General features: G+C 56.4%; 1 protein-coding gene across 1 annotated transcript; it reads right to left on the bottom strand.

Annotated features, from left to right (window-relative positions):
- Nucleotides 1–322: 322 nt before the first annotated feature.
- CXXC5 (CXXC finger protein 5) lies at nt 323–7,190 on the bottom strand. Its single transcript, XM_075510181.1, has 2 exons — nt 6,364–7,190; nt 323–1,339 (listed from the first exon to the last, which is right to left on the bottom strand). Exons 1-2 carry the CDS (start codon nt 7,147–7,149, stop codon nt 1,295–1,297), a joined length of 831 nt encoding a protein of 276 aa, XP_075366296.1. The 5' UTR covers nt 7,150–7,190; the 3' UTR covers nt 323–1,294.
- Nucleotides 7,191–11,085: the final 3,895 nt, after the last annotated feature.

Raw genomic sequence — 11,085 nt, 5'->3', positions numbered from 1 at the left:
GTCAAGCCAGGAAATATCCCCGGGAGGAGCCAGGGCTGGCTTCGTCCAGCCACTACCGGGATTAACCGTGCAGATTTAGCAGCCGGGGCAACTCCAGCTTGACTCATCACACCACCCCGCCTGGGCCAGCCGCTGCTGTGCTCTGGCATCGTCACTGGCGAGGTCCCCCCCGGCAGCCAGCAGGACTGTGTCTGGCAGCTGGCAGCAGCAGCGGGAACGGGGCACACGGGCAGGCGAAGGCAGGGGGGGACCAGCCACCATCAGCATTGGGGGCCCTGGACAGCTGGAAAGAGGGGTGGGAGAGAAATAACAAAGCTGTAAATCATGACACAAAACATGCATTCATTTTATTCACAAAAACAGCCTGGATCGCTAAAACATTACAAACAGCATTTCAATTTAATGATGTAGAGAGGGCTGGAGAGATGGGGATTTGAACAGAAGAGAAATATCACTTTTCGTAACTGCTTCAGCACAGGTCCTGCATATTATTTTTATTTTGATTTTAACTTCAGTAAGTTTACAAAAATTACTTCTAGGAGTAAACTGTTGCAATTAGGAGGTTTTTCTGTACGCAGTGTTTCTTTTGCTATATTAATAAACTAACAATGACTTTTTTTTCTTTTTTTTTTTTAATTCTTTTTTCCTTTTTCAAAGACAGCCAGTTGTGTAGCAATTGTTTTCTTCCACCTTTTATAGCAAACTTCTTGCGGGTTAAACTTACATAGTTGAATGGCTAGGAAAAGGGATACTACATCGCTTTAAACATATTCTCAGTTATAAACATGAAGTTGAGGCATTCTAGAAACTATCCACTCTATTGTATGATGGGAAAGAATCAAATAAAAAGTATAAATGAGGGTGCAATTAAACAACTGTGCTAAATTACAGTAGTGCTTATTAGTAACTAGATTTTAAAAGGTTACTGTAAATTTACATTCCCTACACAAGTACTGCATCTTTCACACATAAACAACATCAACACCAAAACACAGAAAGAAACTGATTGTCCATACTCTGTCTATTAAGTCTTGGTACTTTACAGATCCATTGTTTTTTTCTTTTAATTATTTTTATTTGAAAAGCAGTTAAATGTCTGACTAGGACTCGAAGATGTTAAAACGAACGCAAAAAAAAAAATTATAAAAACAGGAATGAGATTTGCGAGAAAATATTTTTGGTTCTAAAGAGACACAGGTGCATCCATTCATTTCAGCCAAAAATCCCTTGCCTGAGACAACACAAGCAAGCAGTGACATTGCACTTGGATGACAGAGCTTTGGGATTCCCGTTCCTACTGGAACCATCTGAACGCGGCTCCTGTAGGAAGCATCACCTTCTGGAAAGGAAGAAAGACAAGGAGGGGGGACAGAAGAAGAAGGGACAAGGCGTTAGGTCGGGTCCGGCACAGCCGCGCAGCACCAGGGTTGTATACCCATGCCCCCCCCCCCCCCCCCCCCCAGTTCCCATCCCGGCATCCCGGTCACCAGCCTTGAGATGGATCCAGCCCAGGCTTGGCATCCCCCGGATGCGGATGAGCATCCCAAGGTTTCCAGCCCACCGGCAAATGCCGGAATGCCAGCCGGAGGGAGACAGGGCTCCCCCCGCCGCCACCCCCCCTCCCCAGCAGAGCACCCGGCACAGCAGCTCAGCCATTGTTCCTGCATCCCCACACCACAGCCAGCACAATGGCGCAGCCCCCAACTTCCCCTCCAGCCGACAGCAAGCACAATGGCCAGGCCATGGTGAGCCAGCATGGCCTGGCACGGCAGCCCCCTCACTGCCAGCCCCCATCTCCCCTGCCATGAACGGATGGTCACCCAGTGGACAGGAGCCCAGCCAACAGATGGGTTTAGGAGGGTGTTTCGGAGGAAACTGAGACAGGGAGCTGGCCAGGCTTGGGGCTACCAGACCTGGGAGCTGCTTGGGACACAGGGGACATCTTGCCACTGCTGCCCAGCCACAATGAACAACCTTGTCCCCAACAGAGCAGACCCAGGCACCACCGGGGGCTTCTTGGCATCTCACAGGGGAAGAGGGATGAGTCCCACCAGGCTCAATCCCACACGCAACAAAGCGCCCAACAACAGACAAGACCTCTTTGAAGCCACCTCCAGGAAAGGTGGTGTGGAGCAATGGCCCCAACAGCTCTGCGGTCCTCTGGAAGAAGAACCTGGGACGTTTCCCAGCTGGATAGGGTAGGAAGCCCACGCAACATTCATGAGACCGCGAGTGGAGTATGCAAGGACCACAACATCTCTCAATGCCAACAGCCCCCAAGCAAGGCCAAGCCATGCTAGCCAGCAGACAAGGGCACACCATCACCAAGAGGACGTGCCTCAGAGCGCCCTTTGGTTCCTGCATCTCCAAACAAGCAAGGGACGCCAACAGGAAACAAGCCACAGGCTGTAGTGATGGGTGCGGGGGCAGCAGACTGGGCTGCCACGGGGTGGTCAAGGGGACAGCCAGGCCCAGCACCAGCACCCAGCATTGAGCCTGTGTGCAGGGCTAGGGCACCTCATGTGTTGTCCCAAGAGTCAAAACCATGCCACGTTCAGGTCCCTAACCCCATGCAGGAGCCAGTCAGCTCTCATCAGGTCCTTCTCTTGGATCACACACTCACCAAGCCTCAATGAGTAACCAGGGCAGCGTCTCCCCCTACCCCTGAGGGATGGACCCCAATGTGCTCACTTCCACAGGCACCATGAGCCAAACATGGGGCTTGGGCAAGGGGAGGGGGCCAAAGGGCAAGAACAGGCAAGAGATGGTGGTATCCAGCTACGCTGCTGACAGATTGCACCTCCTGCTCCTGGCCCGTGTCTGGTCCTCAGGGCAAACTGAGCTGGAGCAGTCAATGAGCAGAGAGCTGCAGGCATCACCACCTCCCCAAAGGTCTCTGCAATATGTAATCAGGCATCTGGGGAAGACAAAAGTGCCTCTGGCCAGTGATGCACAGGGCTGTGGCACAGCATGCCGCCCATGCTGGATCCCGCCCAAGGCACCAGATGCAGAACTGGCACGGCAGAGCGTAGTGGACTCACCAGCAAGGACCACCTACTCAGATACATCATCCCAGGAGAGAGGAATGAGGGGAGAGGGGGCTCCTAATGGGTCTGGAAGGAGACATCTGATACAGATCACCTTAAACACCTCTGCCCCTTCATTATTAAAGGAAGATGGACAACCAGCTCTAATGTGGATGCCCAGGACAGATCCCCCATCATCCTCATGATAACAGAATCACAGAATCGTTTGGGTTCAAGGGACCCTCACAGACCATCCAGTCCACCTCCTCTGCCATGCGCATCTTTCACTAGATCAGGTTCCTCAAAGCCCTGTCCAACCTGACCTTGAACCCTTCCAATGATGGGGCAGCCACAACTTCTCTGGGTGACCTGTTCAGTGTCTCACCACCCTCATCATAAAACATTTCTTCCTTATGTCCAACCTAGCCCTGCCCTCTTCCAGTTTAAAACCATTGCCCTTTGTCCTGTCATGACAGGCCTTGGTGAAAAGTCTCACTCCATGAGACTCACATGAGGGTGGCAGTGACCCTCACACCAGCGCTAGCTGGGGCACCAAGGCACTTCACCAAGGCTTCCCCAGACGGAGGACAGATCTCCGAGTCAAATCCCGACTACTCATGGCCTTTGTGTGACCTACAGCTCTGGAGACAAGCCCAGGGTGACCTGTCCAGGGCTAGCCACCAGCCCCCACAACATTACCCAGGGTTGCTGGGGCTGACAGAGCCCAGAGGAGCCTGGTCAGTGCAGGGACGTGCTGCTGCCTGCTCTGAGCATCTGACCTGCCTCACCGGTTTTAGAGCCTCAGCCGGCCACTGCCACACTGGGACACAAGCAGCAACTGGTTATTCAGGCTCTGTAGATGTGCAGATAAAGCTAACAGCAGCAGAGGGATTTAGCCCATTTTTTTATGCTGCCATAAAGGTTTAATTCTATTTTTTTTTACTGCTTGATTTTAGATCAACATTTAATCACAGCTGTGGCCCCTGTCCGGGCTCTCCGAGGATGCTCCTCTGGATGAACAAGGCTGGAAGACCAGAGTCACTGCTGGCTGCTCTTCTCCCGGGCAATGGCACAGCTCCCCACAGAGGGGGATGATGGCTTACAAAGCCCTATGAACTTTTTAGCCCTGTATAAAGGGCCACTGAATGGCCCCTCCTGTCCCAGTATCAAGCACCACGGTGTGATGGCACCCTACCAGGACCAGCAGTCCATGGAGCTGCCGAGCTGGCAGCAGCTCTGCGTCTTGGCCACCACCACCTCCAGATGGGTCTCCACCACAGGCAGGTGCCGGTGGTTGCCCTAGGGTTGGCCCAACGCAACACATTACCAAGGCTGGTTGACGTAGGGCGAGGTTTAATGCAGTCATTGGCCCAGGTGACCTTGGGACACCAGCTGGGGTCCCAGCATCCCTGTCTCAGCCACATAAGGCCACAATCTTGTTCAACCCTACCAAGGTCAAAACATGGCGCAAGTGGATATCCTGAGAGAGGGGAGGATCTGCTCCAAAAAGGGGATGGTGATGCTCTGGAGCAACCCACATCTGCCCAGGCATCCATCCCCACCAGCACAACATCTCTTTTCAGCCTCAACACACCTATGGTTGTGCCCAGGAGGGATGGGGACCCATCTTTGGTGGGGCACAACTCTATCACATGAAGAGCACTATTTCAGCAGCTCCAATTTCTCAGCCAGCCACGGGATGCAGAAACCAAGCCAGGGGGTGACCGTTTCATGGGCTCCCAGTGCTATTTATCATCCCCAGACCCAGCACAGCACCGGGAGAAGAGAGCGACTCCTCCAGCTGCTGTGAGCTCCAAGTCTATTGACCTGCTTCAGGACTCTTTGGAAGATATGAACTTTTTTTTTTTTCCCTTTCTCCCTTTTTCCAGATCACTGACTCAGCAAATTAGAACAAGAATATAATTTAGCAATACAGCAGTTTTTGAAAGACACAGTCCCCCTCTCCTCATCCCCACCGCCCAAACAGATTTTTTTCCCCTTCACTATTCATTCAGAGCTGATGCTAATTGAAAAACGTAGAACGTGGCTAAGAAAATGGTGGGTTGTCTCTTTGGGATGACCAGAGGATGGGCAATACCCTCGTGCCAGGATGCGTGATCTAGCTGATATCCGGGTGACTTTTTAGCCTTTGCCAGCTCTGGGATGCACTCACCGGCAGGAAGAAGCATGCTGGCATAGCTGGCGGTGGGATCAGCTCCCAGAAAAATCAAACCCAGCTTAAAGCAAAACAGGTGAGGGACCCAGCAGACAAGGTCTTGGCCCAGAGCACCCATGGGTGTGCAGCAAGAGACAGGCTCTGCCAGAGCAGTGTGCCCATGTGCCACCCCTGCACCGCATCCCATCGCTGCCGGCACTCAGCCCTCACCCATGCCATACCATGCCACACCATGCCATGCCATGCCACCAGCAGCTGCCCACAGCCCCAGCTGAATTTCAGACCCACGCGACGACCTGAGTCACCGGACTTTTCCTGCACTCCCCACGCAAATATCACACCTCCCTACCCCAACCCAACGGCAGCTTGCAGCAGCTCTCCTCTGAGGCAAAGGGCAACACCAATGGGAGGACCGTGGTGGGCAGTGACAGCCCGAGTATCACCCCAAAGCCTCACAGCAGGGGGATCCAGGCATCCCCACGCTCAGCAGGTGCAGCAGGAGCAGGGGTGCTCCTGGCTCAGTTGGGTGCTGAAGCAGGCACATGGCCTGCGGGGACTGCAGCTCAGCTGCCACCAGGAAGACCCAGCACGGCCACAGCACAGGAGACGCTGCCCAGCGCATGATGCAGCTGTTGCCACCCAAAACCAGGTACCACCGTCCTCCTGCTCAGAGTGAAGAGTGAGCTAAGGGGCTGGGCTCCAGCTGCACCATGGCCATGGGTTTCACCATCACTGACTGCTACCTCCAAGCTCTGACCTGAAAAGCTGCTTCCTGCCTCCTCATCCTCTGACCCGATCGCTGGGTCAGAAGCCACTCCCTGGCTTAGGGAGCTGCAGCCCACCCAGGACAAGGGATGCTGGCACTAAAACTCAGAGACCCACTGCTGCCCATGCCTGCAAAGGGGAGAGTGAAACTCAGTGCACCTGGGGATGCCAGGGCGAGACCCCAGCCCTCCTCCCCAAGCCAATCAACCCCAGTATGTAAGGGGGGGCGGGGACTGGGGGCACTGGGCAGAACACACATCTCATGGGGAGAACTGTTAATGGAAAAGGGAAAAATAAAAAAGTAAGAAGTACCAGGTGTTTTATTATCTAGGGCAAGATCCGAACCCAGGAGCACAGCCCGAGGAGGGGTTAGGGTGCCTGAGAGGGGCCGGTTACCTCCAGTGCTGCAGAAGGCTTCTTTTTGAGTTCTTCACATTTTCGGAATTTGCAAATCTGGTGGCCAGTTTTGCGATTCCTACAACTGCTGCACTGCTCGCAGTTTATCCGTCTTCGGCAGGGCGGGCACATGCCGCATCTTTTCCGTTTCTTTTTCCCCGAATTGATGGCAGATGCCAACTCATTCTGCATGGGATACTCTGCCAAGCCAGCCATATGGAGCGCGCTCTCTGCCAGAAACACGCCAGCAGGGGTCATAATGAAAAGGCCTGGGTTGATGGGAAAAGCCCCCAGGTAAGGAAAATCAGAGGGGCCATTCATTGTCTCTGCAGCTGAGACTGCCTCCATGTCAGAGATACCAGTCCCGTGGTCGCTTGCTAGAGGAAGATGCTCCTGTACCACTCTTTTGAGCATTTCTGTCGACTGAGCAAACTGTTGTAGGGCGGTCTGTCCTTCTGAGGAGATCTCCGACACCCGGTCTAATTTGCTCAGCATACTAGAGATGTTTTTGTGCTTTGAGGTAGAATGACTTTTATCCACAGTCGCTTCGTTGCCATTAGCTAACGGGTTGCCTTTCTCTGAATGTTCACTTACCGAGCTGCTACTACCAAAGGTGGAATAGTGGGAGAGTGGACGGGACTTCTTAAGACTTTTGTTCAAAGGTTCACTTATTATTCCACTTTTGTTCCTCCTCTCGGAGTTGACAGGGGGTTGAGAGTCATCTTGGTTATTTTTTTCTGTCTCTGGCTTGTTCCCAGTGTCTTGATGGGAGCCCGAATTTGACATGGTGCCCAGAGCACAACAACAAAACCAACCCCCCCCCCCCCAAAAAAAAAAAAAAAAACCACACACAAAAAAGAAACCAACAAAAAAACCCCAAAAATCCGCCCCCAACGCCAAAGCAAAAGACCCCCAAAGCCCTTCTGGTAGCACCAGCCCACCAGCCACCAGGGAAAGCTCAGATGGGAACGCTCATCAACGGGGCGTCTCCTCCAGCGTCAGCTGCAGAGGACTTCAGTCCGATCTCAGTGCAAAGACGTACTCTGCGGCTCTGGTACACAACATGCAGCTCTGGAAGTAGAAAAGAAAAGAGAGTTAGCATTGGCAAGAGCCAACAGGCTTTTCAAAGCAGCTCTTCCTCCCCCCGCCATGAAAGTCTCAGCACTGCGAACAAAGAAACTCTAGGGAACGGACCTCAGTGGAGATCCGTTCCGCTGCTCTTTAAAAGGGTCGCCATCCAGACAGAAATGGGGGGGTCACAGGGGAAGTCCTGGCCTGGTAGCAATGGCACTCCAATGCTTAAAGGCTGTCTGTGCCCGGCTCTCCTCCCCCAGGGACTGAAGCCCCAAGGAAGTCACAGGGCTCATCTCCTGCTCTGCTCCAGCAGCATGCAGCCCCCACGACGGATAGGACTGCAGGCCCCCACGGGATGCCCCCAAGCTGGCAGCTGGAGCTCATGCGAGGGGCACCCGGTCTCCATCCTGCAGCCACCCGTGTCCCCCTGGCCGGGTGCCACGGAAGCAGCAGGTTGCAGGGCTGCGCCCTGGCTCCCATACCCCCCCAGTGATGCTGCTCACCCAGCTCAGGCTGGGTCGTGCCCCTCACCCTCCTCCTCCTCCTGGACCCTTGTCGCTGGGCCAGCACTGCACACCAGTGCTGGACAGGGGAAGGAAGCCACATGGGGAGCTGCAGTGTCCACCTCCAAGCCCCTGCAGTGTCCATCTCCAAACCCCATGGGCAGCCATGGTGTCCACCTCCAAACCCCAAACAGAGCTGCAGCATCCACTTCCAAACCCCATGAGGAGCCACAGCGTCCACCTTCAAACCCCATAAGGAGCCACAGCATCCACCTCCAAGCCCCAGTGCTGATCTCCTGCCATGTGTGCCCTGCCCGCATGCCCACCACAGGCGCCTGGCCACTCCAGCAGAGGCAGGGGCTCAGCAGCAATGGCGAGAGACCCCCCCTCGGCACTGTTCCCTGGAGCAGGGGCGATGCTGCTGTCCCTGGGGTGGCTCTGGGGCAGCTGGGCCTAGTGTGGCTGCAAACACTTGTTGTGAAATTCCTCCTCCTCCCCTCCTGAGCACACATGCATGCACACACAGGCACCGCCGGAGTAATCAGGCTTTAGAGGAGAAAAGCTGCAGGGCTTAATGGAGCAGGAACCCACATTCCCCACCCCAGCAGCAGCTGGGGGAGGGTAGTGCTGGGAGGAGGCCCCTCACCTACCCCATCTCTCCATCCCAGCTATTCTGGTAGCCTCCTCTCTGGAGTCTGGGCAGGATTGTGGCCACATGCGGAAAGCTCTGCTGGGAACCTTGCTCCTGCCCAGGGGTGATGCAGCAGAGCAAGGGGCATCCCTGCACCCCCTGCACCCCACTCCTGCTCATCCATCACCCTTCATGTCCCCTTCATCACAACCGAGCCACAATGCAACCCCAGGAACCCCGCTACAGCTCAGGACCCTTCCCCACGGACACGGCTCGGCAGTCAAGCTGCAGGCATTGCTGTTAAAACACTGACAGGGGCTAGGTCCCTGCAGCAACCACCACAGTACTGGCAGATGAAGACAGCCCGTTTCACCCTGGTGCCAGAGCCGGCTCGCCGGTGGAGAACCACCCCCCACCCTCATGCTAAAAACCGCTTGCTTCAGCTGCTGAGGGATTTAAGATGCAGCACAGATCGATGCAGGGCTCGGGTTCCAGCCTGGAGCTCACCAGGCCGCGCGGGGAGGGAGGGCTGCAGTGGCAGGACTGACTGCCCTTCGCCAAGCATCACGCTCCACCACCAGGCAGCAGGATGCTGGGAGGTGGCAAGGCTGGGGTGCACCCTAAATGGGTGCTGGGGTGCTGGGAGGGTGGGTGAGCCACTGCCATGCAGCTGGGGCACCCGTCCCCGGCTGCCGGGGAGGTGGGGACCCATGCCTGGAGGCGTTAGGACGGGTCACACCTTAACACCAAAAGCAACGGGTGCTGGGGCCAGAGCAGGGAGTACAGCAGGAAAAGCACCGGACGGGAGGATGTGAGATAAAGCCACCCGGCAGCGTTATCTCACACCCGCCTGCGGCTGCCTTTCCTGCGGCCCTGCACCTCTTCCGCCCCATGGCGCGGCAGCCCCACTCAGCCACCAAGCAGGGAGCCAAGCGCCAGGCTGGATCAGCCCAGGATTTACCAGCCTGCCCGCTCGCCTTGTGGCATTCTAATTGCTGAGCCACAGCGCTGCTGCAGCATTAACTGGGGGCCTCCAGTCATGACCAGGTGCATGCCTCGCATCGCTCTGGCAAAGAGCCCAAGTCATGTCCGCTGGGGCTCGCCACCACACCGAGGGGTCCCCCTCAGCCCCACAGCACAGGACGGCGAGGTCTGGGTGCTAAAGTGGGGAGGACACTGGCTGGAGGCACGCCGTGGTCACCATCTCCATCAATTCACATCTTCCTCCACAGCCAGCCATACCAGCCAGCCTCCCCCAGCTGGCTCTAGCAGGCAGCTGCCTGCCAGTCCCACCCTGCCACGTAAATTGGGTGCCAGCAGCTCCAAGCCCCCGCCAGTCACAGCCTCCTCCGACCAGGACTGATGGCTGCAGAGCCTGGAGCACAGCCTCCTCGAGTACCCACTGCTGTGGCAGGTGGCACTGCAGGATGAGGCCACCCAGGCCCACCCAGTGCAGCTCTGCTGTCACCCAGGGGGGACAAGGAGCACACCGCCGTGTCCCCTCTCAGCCCCAGAGGTGCAAGGCAGTGCCCAGCTGCTGACACGGGGTGCTAAGCCGAGCCGTACCAAGCCGTGCCAGCAGCGCCACCACACAATCCCGCCATTGTCCCAGCCACCGCTCTGCCTCCACCAGCTCCCACCATCTGCAACCACCCGGCGCTGCCCTCCAGTCCCCTGGGGCTGCACTCCTCCACTGTGGCAGGCACCAGGCACTGCTGCTATGCCAGGTGGGACGGGTCTGTCCCCACACTGTCTCCCCTCCAGGGACCCCAGGACCTGCTTGCTGTGGGGTGCCTGGCTAATTTGCACAAAGAGGGTGTGTCGTGTGTGTCCCCCCCCCCCCCCCCCCAACACTGCAGGACCACACAGCACAGCAGACATCTCAGCTGCTCCTCACCAGCCTCTGCCCGGCTGGGTTGCTAATTGCAGTGGGGGGAGGAATTAATGATTTTAATCCCTTCTTTATGATTGACCCAACTGCGAGGGCCCCCCCGTCCCATTTCTGCCCCTTTTTGGGCCCCCAGGCCCTGGGGAAGGTGCCGGGCAGCATCATCTGGGTTCTCGTCAGAAGGTGCTTAGTCCCGGCCATGGCATTAAGGGGCATGTGATGGGCTCCCTCGCCTGGGTCTTTGCACCGGGCAGCTTAGCAGCCTGGAGGGACACCAGGGTTCAAGGGGACACCACCAAGGTCAGGAGGCCCCAGCCCACACCCAGGGGGTTCCCAGCCTTTTGCAGGATCTTGCCCCCCCCCTGCAACCCCTCTGCCAGGTACAGACTGAGCCCATAGGATCTGAAAGCCAGGTGCCCCAGGGGGTCTAGTGACCAGTGAGCTACAACTCCCTGGAGAGGCTACCACTTGGGTGTCACCTGCTTCACCTTCCCTGCTCCTGCCAACACTCATTTCCATGGGTCACCCCAAAAACCTGCACCCCGCCAGCCCAGGATGCTCAGCTGGGGCGAGGCAGCAGCACTCTCCTGTGGTCCAGAGGGGGAGAAAGGGAGCTCTCCTCTCCC

This window comes from Mycteria americana, chromosome 8 (genome assembly GCF_035582795.1).
Source record: "Mycteria americana isolate JAX WOST 10 ecotype Jacksonville Zoo and Gardens chromosome 8, USCA_MyAme_1.0, whole genome shotgun sequence".
Lineage (NCBI taxonomy): Eukaryota > Metazoa > Chordata > Aves > Ciconiiformes > Ciconiidae > Mycteria > Mycteria americana.
Note: the sequence above shows the minus strand (reverse complement) of the source record. Positions and strands in the feature narration are given on the sequence as shown.